The sequence below is a fragment of the Epinephelus fuscoguttatus genome, linkage group LG22 (genome assembly GCF_011397635.1).
Source record: "Epinephelus fuscoguttatus linkage group LG22, E.fuscoguttatus.final_Chr_v1".
Lineage (NCBI taxonomy): Eukaryota > Metazoa > Chordata > Actinopteri > Perciformes > Serranidae > Epinephelus > Epinephelus fuscoguttatus.
In genome coordinates, this window is record NC_064773.1 from 6,190,067 (window position 1) to 6,208,250 (window position 18,184).

Consider the following 18,184-nt stretch of genomic DNA (forward strand, 5'->3'; position numbering starts at 1 on the left):
TACACGTTTAGTTGCAAAAATTTAAAAATTCTTTATTTATGTTTATGAGTATTGTAAAAAAAAAAAAAAAAAAAAAGCTTATAAATATTGAATAGTTTTTCTAGTTTTACTGGCTCATTATTTGTACTCTATGTTTTTTTAATGAAGCAATTAATTTGTTTGCTTTTTATCTTGTCTTTTTTGTTTATCGTGTTTTCTGTTTTTATTTGTTGCTCCCTAACATGCTGTGATTTTCTCACTGGGTTATCAAAGCAGTCAGTCACTTAGTCCGTGAACGCACCTGGAGTTATCGCGTTGTTTTAAGCCTGTGCGCGAGATTATGACGTTCAACACGCGGAAACTGTGTTTACGTTACCAGCAGTTGTTCGTGCTTGAGCTGCGATTCGAGCAGTTTTTTTTCTCGGTTTTAAGCGTCATTAACAAATAAACAGGAAGTGTTGTGTGTTTATTGTCGCCGGTCAGGATGGGGAAAGCGGATTTTCTCTCTCCTAAGGCGATAGCCAACCGGATTAAATCCAAAGGGCTCCAGAAGTTGAGATGGTATTGTCAGATGTGTCAGAAACAGTGTCGAGACGAGGTGAGCTGTTCGTTAAGTCGGTGTTATTTAGTTTATCTGTTGTTGCTGGTTTTGTTTTTAACGTATTTATCTTTTCAGAATGGCTTCAAATGTCACTGCATGTCTGAGTCCCACCAGAGGCAGCTGCTGCTCGCCTCCGAGGACCCCAACAAGTTCATGGACTATTTCTCTGAGTGAGTTCATGTATGGCGCATGAATCAGGCATGTTAGCTGTGAACTACAGATGGTTAGGGCTCATTCTTGTGTCTTCTCTTCACAGTGAGTTCAAAAGCGACTTCCTGGAGCTGCTCAGGAGACGTTTTGGTGAGTCCTGACTCCACACAGATGCTCCAGATGTTTGGATCCAACAACAGCAGCACTGATTCAGTTTGTCTTCACCTGCAGGGACCAAGAGAGTTCACAACAACATCGTCTACAATGAATACATCAGCGACAGAGAGCACGTCCACATGAACTCCACACAGTGGGAGACTCTGACTGACTTCACCAAGTGGCTGGGCAGAGAAGGTAATCCACATACACACTTCTCCTAACATCCATGATGATGAGGACGAAACATTTAGGAAAGGAAGTCCTCCTCTCAGACACAGATATATTTACAGTAGCAGTAGTAGAATTTCAATATTGGCAAATAAAGTAAATATTAAATGTAAAATGTAAAGATTTCATGGCAAAGGCAGACAAATATCTTAAAATATCAGTATCAGATCTTTTAAAAAAGCAGCTGTACATCAATTCACCATAAAGTGGTTGAAACCCAGCCACTCAAAAATGGAAGTAAATAATTAAAAAAAATATATATAATGCTCAGACATCCAGAGGGAGCTCAGAGTCGAGCTGCTGCTCCTTCGTGTAGAAAGGGGTCAGTTGAGGTGGCTCGGGCATCTGATCAGGATCCTCCTGGGCACGTCCCACTGGTAGGAGGCCCCGCGGCAGACCCAGAACACGCTGGAGGGATTACATCTGGCCTAGGAACACCTTGGGGTCCGCCAGGAGGTGGAAAGCGTTGCTCAGCCTGCTGCCCCCGCAACTTGGCCCCGGATAAGTTGATGAAAATGGATGTATGGATAAAAAACTTTAAGGGTAAAAAAGGAGGGTTTTCAGAGAATGGTCAGAAATGATGGGGCTAATATTAACAGTCCACTGTGTAAGATTTAGGGGAATTTCAAGGCAGCTAGCAGTGAGGACTGCAGAATACAACAGCAAAAAAATCCTGTGTCAAGTTTTTACAGGGAGCCAGATTATCTACTGAGGTTTCTAACTGGTAAAAACACCTAATAAAGCAGTTTGACATCACAAATCAGTGTTTCTCAGACGCTATTTGGCAAGTCTAACATGGGCCACTAAACCTGGCACCTGCTTATGTATGCTCACCTTTTTGTGCTTATAACTTAAGATCCAGGCATTCACCAGGAGCTGAACTATCTGCAGATGTCTCTTAATCTCCAAAACAAACGGACCTGATGATTTAAAGGGGAACTAATGTTTTTTTCAATCTGGGCCCTATTTTCTGATCTACTTTTGTCTAAATGAGTGATAGGATGTTCAGTATGTGACATTTCTCCAGTATGAAGCTAGGGCTGACCTGCCTGCAGCCCGTGAGTGCGCTATATTAAATAATAGGGCACTCAGACAGCGTCAAACGTCAAAATACGTCCACTAAAAGTGCATTTTTTTCACACAGATAGGCTCGGATTGTTAGTATAATTATCTGACAACATAACGGAAAGGAGGAATGAACGTCTGTGTTTACCTTTAACTGGATTCAGACATGTTCCTCTGCCTGTTGCTGCTCCCTCTTTCTCCTCGTCCGCTCTTCAGTTTCAGTGAGCTCTGTATCCCTGTACTCTGGTTCAAATAAATACGGGCGCTCATCAAATTCAAATGGCTCATCCAGATCCAGTTGGTCAAAATCAGGTAAAAATTCAGCCATGACTACTCCAAACAGAGTAACTCCTCGCGTTTGTAAGCTCACTCCAGCGGTAACTTCCTGCAACAACTCAAATCTCGCGAGACGTGAGATTTCAGAGCCAGACTTTCACTCTGTGAGTGAGTGTTTTGACTTGCCACAACAAACATGTCTGAATTTGGGGTGTTGGTGGCTAAGTGGATAGAGCAGGCGCCCCATGTACAAGGCTGTTGCCGCAGTGGCCCGGGTTAGACTCTAGCCTGTGGCCCTTTGCTGCATGTCATTCTCTCTCTCTCTCTCCCTGTCACACTTAGCTTGCCTGTCGATTAAAGGCTAAAATGCCCAAAAAAATATCTTAAAAAAAAAAAAAACATGTCTGAACACAGAGTACACGGACGTAGAAACTGTAGAAACATGGCGTAGATGAGGATCTGCTCCCTATGTACACTTAAAAGACTCATTCTAAGGTAACGAAAACACAAAGATTCTTATTTCCAGGTGATCATAAACTAAAGAAAACATACTTATTATATTATATTCCATTGCTGCCATTATATCCCCCTGAATCCTACACACTGGACCTTTTAAAGAAATGAATAAGGAAGAGATTTAAAAAGTAAAATGTGTTGGCACAGCTCATGGCTACTTATGAAACAAGTCCGTTTGTCAAATGATGATGAAAACACTAAATGTCGATCATGTAAATGTGGCAAAAAAACAACAACATGTATGTCTTTTTAAATGAATCATGGAAATTACATGATCATGACATGTTGCATATATTTTATTTTATTTTATTTTATACTCTATAAAGTGACTTTCAGTGTTTTGAAAGGTGCTTTTTAAATAATAAGAATAATAAAATAAAATTAAAAAAATTAGGAATCATGAAAATGATTTTGGTTTGAAATGCAATGGATTTGGTATCAAAAAGAAAAATCATTGTAGCCATCAGACACAATATTTAGAAACCAGGTCCTGCTATATTAAATAGGTGTTATTTTAAATATGTAATAATGAGCTGAATGTCACCGTTAGGTTTATGCAAGGTGGACGAGACCCCTAAAGGCTGGTACGTCCAGTACATTGACCCCGAGAGTATCCGCCGCCAAGAGGAGCTGGCGAAGAAGAAGAAGCATGAAATGGACGATGAAGAGAGGAGCGCCAAGTTCATTGAGGAGCAGGTCCGCAGAGGCCGCGACGGCAAAGAGCCGGACGTGAGTAAAAGGCAGGAGAGAGTTCAGCTTCGCACATGCTCAGTTTGACTGAATAAAGATCAATAAGAAATATTTTGTTCTGTATTTTGCTCCGTAGGAAACTCCAGTTTACACAGAGCTGAAACGTGAGAGTGAAGAAGAAAAAGGTTTGTTTTGGTTTTTTTACGTTTTTGTTGTCACGTTTCCCTCGTGCATTTCTGTCCACTCAATTTCACACATTTTTTTCCTGCAGTTGCTTTCAACCTGGGCGCCTCCTGCTCAATCGCTGGCCCCTCCAAATCCAGGTACAGAGCTCTGAGCGTGCTGATAACGCTGCTGCTGCTAAATCACCAAGCAAGTATAATTCAATAACTTTTGCCTGATATGTCTCCCTGTGTAGCTCCGTCCTGGGTGCTAGCGCCCTCAAAGCAGCAGCATCGTCCTCAACCAAGAGGAAAGACATTAGCTCAGACACCAGGGGGGAGAAGAAGAAGAAGTCTGCTCTAGAGGAGATCATAGAGGTAGAGAAGATGGGTTTTGTCTCGTCCTTTCGGTGTGTTTGAGTTCGTATTTACTCCAGCTGTGATGCTGTTTTCGTTTAGATGGAGGAGGAGAAGAAGAAGAAGCAGTCGGTCAGAACAGATTACTGGCTGCAGCCCAACATCGTGGTCAAAGTCATCACCAAGAGACTGGGAGAGAGGTACCACAAGAAGAAGGCCGTTGTCACGGTAATGATGCTTTGCGTTTCCGTGCATGAGGGGAGACGGAAAGAAGATCTCTGCTGCTAATAGCTGTGGATTTGTTTGTGTTTTAGGAGGTGCGAGACAAATATGGAGCCGTGGTGAAGATGATCGACTCCGGAGACAAACTTAAACTGGACCAGAATCACGTAGAGACGGTCATACCTGCACCAGGTAACCCACCAAAACTCTTTAACACTTAACTTACAAAAACAGTTCTACAGATTATGGACTTCTCTGTGTTTCTCAGCATCTTGTTGTCGCTCTGTCTGCAGGTAAATGCGTTTTGATCCTGAACGGTCCGTACAGAGACACGGAGGCTCTGCTGGAGGGAATAGACGAGAAGAACTTCAGCGCTATGCTCACACTCGACTCTGTAAGTACCTCTAGGCTGCAGGCACATCTGACAGGAACAGTGGCTGTCACATGTCAGTCCATCATCTACTACAACTGGTGGGTCAGGGTCCGAGAGTGGGTCATGGGTCCATTCTGAATGGACCGCAAGTGACTCACAAATGTGTTGCGTTTGTAAAACAAACTTTATTTTGAAGTACAGTAAATTTCTGGCGCAGAGCTTTTATTTTGAAGTGCTGTTTCCTGCTGGAGCCTGAGTAAGTAAGAGTCAGAGTTGTGTGAGAGTTTGTAAACGGAAGTTTTGATAAAGTTTCGCTGATTTCAAACGTGGCCCCCTATGACTTCAATTCATTAAGAATTTTCTCTGTTTTTGGATTCTTCGTTCACCAGTAAGGCATGCCAAAAAAAAAAAGTTTTTCCTCGCAAATGAAATGTAACACAGGGTGAGTAACTGATACACAAGTAATCATTTTATGGGTGAAGTGCACCTTTAAAGTCTCATCCTCTCTTCTTCAGGGTCCACAGAAGGGGAAGCGAGTGGACGTCGCCTATGAGGATTTCTCAAAGATGGCCTGAACCAACAACCCTCCTGTTCTAACCTCAGGGACTCTACTGTGTCAGAGTTATTCACCTGTACATATCCACACACACCTCACAGTGCACCCCCAGTGAACCATGACAAAGACACACAGCGATGTCATCAATGTTTTTTATTTTGTGTTAATATTCAAGGTTATCTTTAAACTTTCAGATGTAAATTTTGTCCAAATAAACTCAACAAAAAGTGACTCTGGTGTTCTTTGTGAAAAAAAATTATAATTTTAAAAGAAAAAAAATCAACTCAGGAAGTGTGTGTATGCACACAAACACCAGTGGGAAAGAAGAAAAGTCTTCCTCACTCTTTAAATGGGTGTAACAGGAGTTAATAGCAGCGCAGGGTACTTGGATGTGTCTCTGGGCTGCTCAGAGCGGCGGCAGGAAGCTGTTGAGATTTGGGACGATGTAGTGGGTGTAGTGGCCGTCGATGAAGCCCTTCCCACTGTTGTGTATGAACCAGCAGTAGATGTTGGAGCCGCGCTTCTTATCCTGCCTGTAGTCCTTCTGCCAGCCCCTAAAACACACACACACACACACACAAGTTTAAGGTTTTAATAAGAAATGCGTTTGTTTAGAAATCACTTCCAGTAAGAGTTAAGACGTACCTGGTGACGAGCAGCCTGTTGCCCTTCACTTCCATGATGGCCTCCTTCTTTAGAGGGTCGAGTCCTTCGCGCACATCGTACACCCTCGCCTCAGGCTCTCTGGAAAACTGCCCTGAGAGATCACACACACATTCTCAGCTTCACAGGATCAGTAAAAAAGTTAGGTGGAAGTTATACTTGTGCGTTGAACAGACGCCGCACCTAAGGTGACGCAGACCTCCTGTCTGTCTCTGTAAGCTGAAACCATTTCCCTCAGTGGAAACAAAGCTTTCATTTACTTTAATTTCACAGATAAGAAACAATAAATTGTGAAGACAATAAAGCCTCCACTAAAATAGCATTTTAAGTCTTGTGTGTGATTTATCCTGGCTTCATATGAGTAGAGGAAAAGTCCGCTAGCTGCTAGGCTAATTTATACAATGTAAAATGCCATAGGCTTGTGCTAATAACATTAGCATGTTGTATTTGTGGGGAAAATGTGTCCAGATAAAGACAAGTGTTTGTCTGTGAATGCTGTGAGTTATAGTGAAGCTGATTTGTGTACTTGTGTTTGAAATTGCCTCGTGCCTAGTGTTTTGGAGGTGTTACTGCAGAGTGACACAGACAAGTATAAATGCTCACAACGGTGTAGGCTATGGCGTAGGGTCTGCTGCACAACTATAAATCCCGCTTTAGGCTGTGGTTCAGTTGGTAAAGTTGGTAACATTAAACAATAACCATCAGTAACACCAGATAAAGTTACTGTTAATGTTTGATGATTGGTGGAGACGTACCTATGAGTCCATGGACCAGAGGAGAGTACTGGTTGTCGTTGGGAATGTAGATACCGAGGAAGTCAACGTTGACCGGATGTTTCTTCCACACGCGGTGAAGCAGCACCATCACCTCAATGTTATTATTTATTATGATGGAAACATGAGAGTTCTTCACGATGGCTATCCTCACACTGAAACACACAAACATGACAACACGAAATTAAAAAAAGTCTTCTGATGTGAAAGCGGCAGACGCTGTGATTAAAGGTGCAATGGTGGTTACCCATCCTGTGTGATCTCGGCTGTGGCCCCCCAGGTGAAGGAGTGGTTGCTCTGGCCATCATTCATGTCGATGCTGTTGGTGCTGACGGTCACGCTGACTCCATCAGGCTGGTAGTAGACGGAGATGGTGCCGAAGTAGGTGCGCAGTTTGCTTTTGTGGGCCTGCTTAGAGCCAACCAGCTGACCGTTCACCACCAAACCTTAAAGAGAAGGAGCAACACATGGCAACGTTACGGTGAAGATTCTCAGTCACCCAGGTCATGGTAATGTTAAGGGTTACATCGCTGGCACCTGGACCTGCTTAAGTTTCTTGAGAATGTTTCCCGTCTGATCCAAGAGGCTTGAAAACTGATTGTCCTGGATTGTCCCTCTTCCTCTTAGACAGGTGTGTAATGTGTTTATTTTATATGAAATACATTGCGAGACGTGGTTTACATCCATATATGAGTTTACACTGTGTCTGTTTTTTAACTTGCTTCCACAACAAATTCACACATTCGCTAAATTAAGATATTTACAGCACAAGTTGACGGTGCTCATGGAAACACTACCACTTTTGTCCACAGGGTAGCGCCAAAAACAACACAAAATGAAAGCTCCTTGCAGTTGCTTTAAAGTACAGAGATGTGGTGTTTTACTACACAGTGCAGTCAGATTACCTGTTCCAGTGTCAGACACCAGGTTGAGAATGTGACCAGGTGTGGAGTCGATGTTGAAGCAGACGTCCATGTTGCTTCTGGGCAGGTGGACGATGAAGTGAGGGTCGTTATCCACTGGGTGAGAAACACTGAGCTCGTCACACATCGAGAACTGTTTACATTCAACACTGCAGCTGGAAGACTGGTCATGATTATATAGAGGTCATCAATGTGTGTGTGTATGTGTGTGTGTTACCTAAGTTGACCTGTTGAGGCAGGGCCCACTCCTCCGGGCCCTTCGCAGCCTGACTTGGGGGGGCCGTCGTTGTCATCTGGACCCAGGGTGGAGGCTGGTAGACGACACGCACCGGAGCCAGACCAGAGGACGCCGAGCCTCCTCCTCCTCCTCCTACTCCTACTCCTGCACACACACACGACACAGTGTAAAGGTCACCCAGGTGTCACATCATCACCACTGACATCACTGACTCTAGGTTAGCTGTGATTTAGTTTGTAGTTCGTTTCTTCTGTGCTGCATTTTGGTGTCCTCTATAAAGGTCGATATATTAGTGTAAGAAAACCAACCACCTTTAAAAAATCCAGTTTAACCATAACGTCAGCAGATAAAGAGTGTATCGTCTGTCGGGTACCTATGCAGCAGCCGTGCTTGGGGTCCTTCGGGGAGTCGGCCAGCAGCCTCTCCTTGGCGTCCTCGCTCTCCACCAGCATGGCGGTGAGAGGAGTGACGAACTGATGCTCCACGGCCAGACTCATGATCCGCTGTGTGATCTTCCTCTTCTTGACAGCCGTGGTAGCCAGAGACCTGCGGGAGAGACAAGCTGCAGCTGACAAATACTGACAGTGATGCAAATTACAATCGTATTTCTACAAACATTTAAATGTTTCCTGATAGAAGTGGTATAGAAACCTTGGGCTTATTTCTTCTACGCTCCTGAGCCTCTCACCTTTCAGAGAGCAGCTGTTTGATGGTGATGTACGCCCACAGTTGTCTGGCAAAGCCTGTGAATGAGTGCTGCTGCTTGGCCAGCTCCATGTCCAGCTCCGACATGTCACCTTCTGTCTCCAGGGTGATGTCCAGGCGGGCCTGCAGGATGAGATGAGACAGAGGTCACTGGTAGTCCGGCTTCTTCCCTTCACCCACGGCCTTGAAACCTCAGAACTTCTGATTGTAAACATGTTGTCAATGCCTGGATGTGTGTGTGTTATACTCACAGCAGATGCGGTGGTGAAGCTGGTCAGTGTGCTGCTGTCAGATGGCAGCACCTTCCCGGCCACCACCAGCTCTGAGCCGCTGAAGTATTTATCAAAGCGGTTCTGGGTGACGTCGGACACAGAGTCGTCTGGGAACTGAATGGTGATTCTCCTCAGCAGAGGAGAGGACACCTGGCTGTAAAACGTCTGCAGGAGGAGAGAAGAAGACGATGTGGTCAATCTTTAAACCCTGATTTCCTTCACGTCACAATGAAACAACATGTTGTCTGAAACCATTTCCCTCAGTGGAAACAAAGCTTTTATTTACTTCAGTTTCACAGATAAGAAACAATAAATTGTGAAGACAATAAAACCTCCACAAAAATAGCATTTTAAGTCTTGTGTGTGATTTATCCTGGCTTCATATGAGTAGAGGAAATCTCCACTAGCTGCTAGGCTAATTTATACAATGTAAAATGCCATAGGCTTGTGCTAATAACGTTAGCATGTTGTATTTGTTTGGAAAACGTGTTTAGTGTAAGACAGTTGTTTTGTCAGTGAACCTTGTGAGTTGTAATGGAGCTGAATTTTGTAACGTTACCTTTGTTAAATGCTGCTGTTGTCCCTGGTTTCATATGAGTAGAGGAAAAGTCCACTAGCTGCTAGGCTAATTTATACAATGTAAAATGCCATAGGCTTGTGCTAATAACATTAGCATGTTGTATTTGTGGGGAAAATGTGTCCAGATAAAGACAAGTGTTTGTCTGTGAATGCTGCGAGTTATAGTGAAGCTGATTTGTGTACTTGTGTTTGAAACAGTCTCTATTAAGTCATGTTTAATGTGTGTTTAATGCGTGTTTGCATAGACCAAATCTTTTGCCTTAGTTACTACTGTTCTGCATCACTGCAAAATATTAGGCCCAACACAGAACACATGTTGCATGGAGCTGATTCCACTTTCATAAAGGGACCAAAGATGTTTTTTGATTTAAGTGATGCTGAGTTGTTTGCTGAACGTCATTGTACCCGTAGCTGCTCTGCCGCATCATGGTTGGCGTAGATCCTCTGAGCCATGCCCCTGTTCTCCATGGCGATACGCTCCAGGAAGTCATAGTCCACATCAAAGCCGATGCCAAGCGAGAAGAGAGAAAACTCCTCCCTCATCACCCTCTTCACGTTCTTTTGGATGGTGCTCAGCTTGATCTCACCTGCAGAAACCAGCATATCATCTTATTGTGTCAAGAAACCTTCATCTTGTATTATCTTTGATGCTTTTTTGCTTTTATGTCACAGTTTATTTCTTCCTCTGGTGGATGAGCTGCTAAACCTGACCGCTGAATTTAACTTGCTCAACAGTCTTACCCACAGTGGGGTCTCCATCAGACACCAGGATGATCATGGAGACGGATCGAGGGTCGATGAGCCCCTGATTGGACGCCCTCACCAGCATCTGGACTGCTCTCATCAGAGCCTCATTGATGTTGGTGCCTGGGGTCAAAGGTCAGTAAAATACACTCATCATCACACAGTTTGTGTTTATCAGATTATCAAAGCAATCAAACTACTCTCTCATACCTCCGTTGGGTTTGATGTTCTGGATGTATCTCTTGGCGTCTGCGATCTGAATGGAGGAGCCGGGGACCAGCTCCTCGCTCCAGCAGCGTATGTTGTGGTTGAAGTCGATGATGCTGAAGTGGTCATCTATGGTCAGGTCATCCAAAATAGCCTGCATGGCCTCCACCGTCTGTGAGAGAGGTTTGGATTTAGATGCATTCTGCGGACTGACCACACGGCGGCAGCATTTCACAGAGCAGCTGGTGACAATCACCAACAAACAGGAATGATGCTGGAGGGGCCAAAGTGCAGAAAAACTTCATGTAAACAACAACTTACTTGCTTCATCTTGACTCCCCACATGGATCCACTGACATCGATGACAAACACAATGTTTTTAGGGAGAGGGGAGAGGTTGGCGGGGGCGAAGAACTGGACAAAGTGGCCGTCTGAGACCTGGAAGAAACAGACGAGACTTGAAAGATCATCTCCAAACTGTTTCTAGCCGTATGTCATATTTAAACAAGTTAAAGTCTGGAAGGGTCTAACGAGTGTCATACCTGTAGCTCTCCTGCATTGCTGTCCCTGGTCACATCATAACTGACGGTAAAGACGCCGTCGATAGCGCTGCCGGTGCAGTTGTCACACTTTCTCTGCTGCTGGAGGTTGGGCTTGAAGACGATATGAGCCTGGGGACAAAGACACAGTGCATGTTACCACTGCTTAGACATTCAGATGCCTGCCTACACATTAAGGAGATTATTAATATCTCTGTGTGTATATGTTCTTTACATATACCTCAAAAAATACTGAACAGATTTTTGAGAAACTTAAAGATAAAAAATGACTCACTCAGTGTAAAAGTCCTTAGTACAGGCAGGCAGTCCAAAATGCATCTGACTGCTAAAAATCCTTTATGAATACATGGATAAACTAATGCATTTAGACTAGAGAGTCTTCATCAGGGTGTAAAATGTATTGGAAACAGGTGTCATGTGAAGGTCATGTGTCACAGGTCACATGATATATTGGTGTAGCCCTACTAGACAAATAAAACAACACTGACAGAAATTGCAAATGAAAATGACATAAATGTTTACTCTAATATAATTAACATATTTATCAACAAGAAAAAAGGTTCAATACAAAATAAACAGAAAGAAAACAAGAGTGAAATACAATAAAAATGAACTTGAACTCGTGGAGTTGCCCCCTGCTGGCCAGTAGAAAGACTGCAGGTTTAAGGCACTGAATCGGCTTCACGTTTCAGACGTACGTCCACTTCTTTGATACAGTCTATGACCTGAGCTTACAGGTGAATTCTCTCAACTCTTGAATTCACTGGATAATTGCAAACAAATTTTAAACAACAGATGTCTTTGAACTCTAAATGATCTTTCACAACTGGACTGTATTTTACTGTCATGGTGGCACTACAGCAACATATTCCAGACCTTGGAATCATCCCACTCCACAGAGTTGACGGATTCGTCTGGCATTGTGACACGTAGCAGCAGTTTCTCAGTTAAAATAAAAAACAACCCATGAGCGCTAGGGGGGGAAATGCCATTGTAGGAGTAACATCAATGACTGCTACAGATGAGATAGACACTGCTATTGAAGCTGTTCTAAATCCATGTCTTCTCAACATCGGCCAACATCATAGTTCGTTTTGTTTTGCTCCACTCGACTCTTAAAACTTTGGCAAAACAGGTATGTTGGCATGGCTACGCATGACGTTTGATTTAGGCGGATATGTTGTCTCTAGTGATTGGTTGGAGAATATCAAATCCCCCTCTCCAATGGAAACCAGTTAGACTGAAGATGGAAACAGAGTGTAACAGCGTGACATATCTATATCAAATATTCGAAATGTAATAAGACCTTGCATCAGGATTATTAGACGGACCTTGCCTTTAAAATAAAGACCACAGATATGATGCATTTACATGTCCAGAGTTTAGTGGTTGTGAATCTGACTCACTCAGGATTTTGCCTAATTGTACAAAGCCCTGAAAATAATTCCAGACAGGAGTCAGGTCTCTCCAAAAATCACTGCACCATCATCCCATCAACACACAGATTTGAAAATTGACATTTCCAAACATTTTCTATCTCTGGTGTCTTCCAGTCTTACCTTGTCTTTGGATGATGTCACTTTGATCAGCCCTTCAAACTGCTCTCCGAGGGTGTTTGGTGTTTGTACCGTGGAGATTCCCTTTGGCTCAAAGATGTACACATCCACCTACAGAGAGACAGGGTCAGGGGTGACTGCAGGAACATACACAGATATACAAACACACACATATTCATCATGGTATTCTCACCTGGAACTGTGGCACCAGCCTCCCAGGCTGCAGGTACAGCGAGTGCTCGTAGAAACCCAGCTTCCTGTACATCATCTCCTGGTAATGGAGCTCAAACTCGATGTTGCTGCCGGGAGGAACGTGGACTTCTGTCTTAAACGTCTCCATGTCCTGAGAGTTCGCTCTGTAGCAGAAGTCGCAGAAGCAGAAACATTTCAGTGTGTGTGAAGCTGTCGAGCTCTACAGAGGATTGGACTCCAAGAGGCTGCTCAGTACCTGACGATGCCCGCCGCCTTCCCTCTGGCTCTGGCCTGGGCGTAAAGGTTCCTCGCCACTGTCTTCTCCTTCACCGAGCCCACGAACGTTATCCCGTTCACATTCCTGCAACATAAAAAGAAAAGTTAAAACCCTACAGGCTGTGTTCAGAAGGCTGTTTGGAGTGTGTGTGAAACTGGGCTCACATGGTGAAGTTGGTGATGAAAGCTCGTTTGGGGATCTGGACGTTGAAGCCGATGCTCTGAGCTTTGGAGCCTGAATTGATCACCGAGCTCCTGACGGTGGTGTGGGCGAATCGGGACGTGATGCGGCTCTCCACCTTGTAGCTCCTGACGGTGATGTCATCTCCGCGGATTGCCTGTGCGGGTAAAGACAGAACTACTGAGGAGGATATTAAGGTGAGAGAAGGAGGATCTGGGTGTTGAGAGCTCAGCAGCTGAGGTGAGTAAGACTCTGGGACATTTTCTTTGACCTGGACCTCTCCATATTTTGGACTCTGCTTCCCTTTCACTTGGGACTTAATTTTTACCACACCGTTTCCACCCTTATCTTTTGTCTTCATTTCAAACTGTTTCAAATAACTAAAGATCTTAAATGGTGGTACATATATATTCCTTTATATTTCGGTATACACTGACTATGGATAAGCACCTCATACAACCCCACTTCAGAAGATTCAAACTATTCCTTTAATCTGACTAAGGTGGTCTTGATTGCAGCCATGGTACATTTGGCATGGTGTCTTCAGTTTCAAGTCGTCCCAACAATAATATATAAATTACAGTTTTGAAGATTCTGTTGGTAAATTTGGATCCCTCAGTGTGAGCTTCACGAAATTACAGGGTTGAATCTTTCACAAAGCTTTAATATTTTGACTAATTCAGTGTCATAAAATGTTAACTCCATGGAGGTTTTGGGATTATTGTGCATAAAACATATAGATTTATTTTTATTCTTTCAGTCGTCTCGACTACTGATTTCGCGGCAGCTTGATGCATTCACTTGAGAAGAAAATAATCACTGTTTTTCTGAATTAAAGTCATTATTATCTGAGAATTATGGTATTGTAGCTTTATGAAAAAATTCTGCTCATTTTTCAGAATTAACGAGATCAGTATTTCAGAATTATGAGGAAAGTTGTTATTTTTAAAAATTTAACTTGGTTTTCTAAATTAATAAAAATTATCTCAGTATTGTGAAAAAAAAAACGTTTTAATGAAAAAAATCCACTAATTTTTTAAAATTAAGAAAATTATTATCTCGTAATCATGAAAACAGTTTTCACAACAAATTTCTGCTATTTTTTCCAAATTAAAAAGATTATTTTCTCAGAATTATGAGAGCAGTTTTCATTAAAAGTTGATTCTGTTTTTTCTGAATAAACGAGCTCATAATTTTGAGACAGTAAGCTTTTTAATTTGGAAAAAATAGTGGAATTAAACCTTTTTTTCATAATACTGAGATAATTTTTATTAATTTAGAAAACCAAGTTGAAAAATTCTGCTTGTTTTTCCAAGTTAATGAGATTGTTATATAAGAATTGTGAGAAAAGTGTTCATGAAAAAAATTCTTCTTGTTTTTCTGAATTAATAAGATAATTTTTCCATGAATCTTTTGTCATTATTCTGATAAATGATATTATTAATTCAGAAAAACAAAACATAACTGTTTTCTTTCAGTGAAGCTTTCGTATAAGTTGGTCTGAGACAAATATATATATATATATTTTTTAAATGTGATAAAACCAGACAATAATGCAGCGACCTGACATGACTGTTCCGCTGATTAAAGACAGACAAGGGAAGCGACGCAGGATTAGAGCAGAACAAAGTCAATAACCCGTCAGTCATGGGAATCTCTTCAAACAGCAGCATATTGACTATTAGATAAGGTTAAACTCTGTCACAGTGGAGAGCGCTCAAACAACAAGCAGAGAGTCATACCTCAAAGTCTTCCTGCTCCTCGCTGGTCAATACCGCTCTCTGAAACACACACACACACACACACACACACACACACACACACACACACACACATGAGCGTCATACCGTCTTAATCTCCTCCCTGAGGGAAGATTATAAATCACAAAGTGCTGTTATTAAGACACAGGTGACACAGGATTACAGTCAGGATCACAGCGGGTTTATTTGAGGATGCCTTGTTGGGTTTTGTGTAATCAGTGAGATGCACTCCACAGATCGATGGCTGCAGTTATTGCAACATCAGTGAGGAAAGCAAAGCAGCAGTTCATGCTCTGTGTTCCACAATTACACATGAATATAAGTCAGGAAAGTCAGTTTGTATGGACCAAGATCTCACCTTGTGTCTCTCCCGGTGGTCCGGCATGTGTGACTGGTGGCAAGAAAGAAAATTAGGATTAAAATCACATAAAACCATCAAACTTATTTATTATACATTGAGAAAAATCTGTATTTTTTCTGCAACAATTTGAGAAAAAGTTGTATTTTTATGTTGTTTTTTTTTAAACCCACATTTAGAAAGACTTTAGAGATAATGCACTGACGTGTCAGCAGGACAAAAGTGAGTTTTAAAGGCTCAAAGGTCAGGACAAGAACTTAGATTTCATTTCAAAAACTAATTTACAGACAAGAAAAAAAAGTTTGTTGCAATATCCATAAGACAAACATTTTGTATTTTTTATGCAGCAAACAAAGAATAAGTTGCTCGTATTTTTCACATGATTTAACTTACATTTAGACAAACATTAGAGATAATGCGTTGCCCACAAAAGTGAGTTTTTAAGTGAGTTTTAAACCTTTGAAATCCTGGACTGACATCACTTTTCTTGTGCTGCGTTTCGACGCCTTTCACACGTTTTCAAACCTCTGAACTTTGGTTTGATTTCGGAGAATGAGCAACGAGCAACTTGACAAGAGATGTCCTGAAAACTGCAAGAAATCAGAAGATTTAGAAAATAATTTTCAAAAATCTAGGTAAAAATGTACAGAAAAATAAGTTTATATTTATCATAACTATTCATTTAAAATGATGTTACAGAATTATAATTTTTAAGCACCTTTTCAAGTCATTCACCTGTTTTTGATTTTTACTTTTCTTTTTTTTATTGAAAATTTTCCTCTACTTTGGACTCATTTCTTGCTAATTTGGGGGTGATTTTCGCTAAATTTGCTCACTGTCGTCTTCACATGTTTGTAAAAGAAGTCAAGCCAATGTGCTTTGGTTTCAAAGGGTTAAAGGTCGAAGGTCAGGGTGAGGATTTCATTAGATTCTATTTCAAAAACTGATTTAAGATGAATAAGACATTCATTTTGTATTTTTTCTGCAACAACACATTTAGACAAACATTAGAGATAATGCGTTGCCTTGGCAGCAGCACAAAAGTGAGTTTTTTAAGTGAGTTTTAAACCTTTGAAATCGCTTTTCTTTAGATGCCTTTCACGAGTATTTAAACCTCTGAACTCTGAGCAATTTGGTTTTATTTCTTTTAAAAACACGGGGAAAATTTCACATCAATGACAAAAATGGAGAACCATACAGAGGTGGAGGTGTGGTTGTTTTTCTTTCCCAACTTTGATCATTTCTGATCCATTTGTGAATTAATTAATATATATATTTATACGCCAAAATGTCCTAAGATTTAGTTTTAGCACATCCTGTCTGTATATATTTAAGGAATAGTATCCTTGTATTTAATTTAAGTATTTTTTTTTCTTTTTTTGGTTTTTGGTTTTCTAGATAAGTATCTTTGTCCTTTTACTTTTTTCTTTTTAAAATAATATATTCAAACACACAAATGGAAACCTGACACATTTTTGGAACTGCTCCTGCGCTGTAATTTGAGCATCTGCAACACGGGGAAAGGGCAATGACCAACGTGGCAAGAAATTTGTAGATACACTAAATCATTTATAAAAATCTATGGAATAAAATGTACAGGAAAATATATTCATATTAATCATAATGGTATATTTAAAATTATGTTAAAGAATTGTTTATTGTTTGTTTTTAAGCACATTCTCAAGTCATTTCCTTGTTTTTGTTTTATTTTTTCTTGTACTTTTTGCAAATTTCTTGCTAATTTTTGGGGTAGTTTCCCCGAAATTTTGTTCACTGCCTTCTTCTCGTGTTTGTGAAAGAAATCAAGCCAATCTGCGCTGGTTTCAAAGGGTTAAAGGTCAAAGGTCAGGGCAAGGATTTCATTAGATTTAATTTCAAAAACTGATTTGTACACAAGGCAGAAAGGTTTCTGTAACAATACCGAAAATCCACCAAGCAAAATTTGCCCGGTAAGATGAATAAGACATACAGTTGGTAGTTTTTGTGCAACAGTTTAGAGATTAGACAAGAGATCATTAAATATTGGCAAAAAATACCTTCCTGTGGTACAAAGGTGAGTTTTTAAGTAGGTTTAAAGGCCAAAGGTCAGGACAGGAGTTTAGATTTGATCAAAAATTCATGCTATCTAATAAAATACAGTTTACAACTTTTACAGTACTTGCAAGATGAGAAAATAAACTCTTTCTCTTTAGACTGATGTCAAAATGAGTGAAAATCATGAAGTCCCATAAAAGCAAATTTTGTAAAAATAACAGAGGAAGTCAGAAATCAAAATGAGACCAAACAGCCACCAACAGCTGCAAAATCTGCATCATCATATACATCAGAATATTCAGTTTAAGATCATAAATCATGACCAATCTGATCCTTACTCTGAGTTAAGATCGACGTCAGTCTAAAAAGTGTTTAAAGTTCTGTTCTTTAAATCAAAACCCGTCTCCCAGTCCCTGTTAGCGCCGTCCAACTCACCCTCTCTTCCTCCCATTCTCCATCTATCACAAACTCAAAGCAGCGGCCCTGTTGGAGGAGCAGGAGCCCCAGAAGCAGCAGCAGCAGACGCCTCATGTTTCCAGGCCTGTGGGCTCAAACACACGTACAATCACACACACATATATAAAAAATAACACACACAGAGCGCAGGGAGAGTGACGGTCCTTCTGCAGAGAGCCTGGAGGGAAACACAGCCGAGTTGAAAACTGAAGGTTAAACTCCACTGAGCTGATCGACTCGCAGCCCCAGTCAATATTTGTTGTGTTTCATGTGAGCCGGAGGGGAGAAGGAAACTTTGAAACTTGACCTGCAGTGTGGGCAGGGTAAATAGGATCACTTATTCAACACAGATTTCACATCACGCAGACGGTTTA

The 18,184-nt window shown here is 41.4% G+C and overlaps 2 protein-coding genes across 2 annotated transcripts; one reads left to right on the forward strand and one right to left on the reverse strand.

Moving 5' to 3' along the window:
- The first annotated feature begins 318 nt into the window (after nt 1–318).
- kin (Kin17 DNA and RNA binding protein) lies at nt 319–5,564 on the forward strand. The gene is made up of 12 exons (XM_049567287.1): nt 319–577; nt 656–750; nt 837–880; nt 962–1,084; nt 3,525–3,703; nt 3,801–3,849; nt 3,936–3,987; nt 4,083–4,203; nt 4,285–4,410; nt 4,497–4,596; nt 4,698–4,798; nt 5,293–5,564. Exons 1-12 carry the CDS (start codon nt 464–466, stop codon nt 5,350–5,352), a joined length of 1,164 nt encoding a protein of 387 aa, XP_049423244.1. The 5' UTR covers nt 319–463; the 3' UTR covers nt 5,353–5,564.
- Nucleotides 5,472–18,023, reverse strand: itih2 (inter-alpha-trypsin inhibitor heavy chain 2). Its single transcript, XM_049567225.1, has 21 exons — nt 17,790–18,023; nt 15,321–15,353; nt 14,945–14,983; nt 13,187–13,359; nt 13,002–13,106; nt 12,747–12,909; nt 12,557–12,664; nt 10,980–11,108; nt 10,759–10,875; nt 10,441–10,609; nt 10,228–10,353; nt 9,892–10,073; nt 8,887–9,072; nt 8,619–8,758; nt 8,304–8,476; nt 7,910–8,074; nt 7,675–7,788; nt 7,017–7,215; nt 6,752–6,924; nt 5,979–6,090; nt 5,472–5,887 (listed from the first exon to the last, which is right to left on the reverse strand). Exons 1-21 carry the CDS (start codon nt 17,883–17,885, stop codon nt 5,740–5,742), a joined length of 2,850 nt encoding a protein of 949 aa, XP_049423182.1. The 5' UTR covers nt 17,886–18,023; the 3' UTR covers nt 5,472–5,739.
- Between the last annotated feature and the right edge of the window lie 161 nt (nt 18,024–18,184).

Coding starts and splice junctions, on each gene's coding strand:
- kin (XM_049567287.1), top strand. CDS start 464: ATGGGGAAAGCGGATTTTCTCTCTCCTAAGGCGATAGCCAACCGGATT. Junction 4,204..4,284: donor CTCTAGAGGAGATCATAGAG/GTAGAGAAGATG, acceptor GTTTTCGTTTAG/ATGGAGGAGGAGAAGAAGAA. Junction 4,411..4,496: donor AGAAGAAGGCCGTTGTCACG/GTAATGATGCTT, acceptor TTTGTGTTTTAG/GAGGTGCGAGACAAATATGG.
- itih2 (XM_049567225.1), bottom strand. CDS start 17,885: ATGAGGCGTCTGCTGCTGCTGCTTCTGGGGCTCCTGCTCCTCCAACAG. Junction 12,910..13,001: donor AAGGCGGCGGGCATCGTCAG/GTACTGAGCAGC, acceptor CTTCTGCTACAG/AGCGAACTCTCAGGACATGG. Junction 8,477..8,618: donor AAACAGCTGCTCTCTGAAAG/GTGAGAGGCTCA, acceptor TCTCTCCCGCAG/GTCTCTGGCTACCACGGCTG.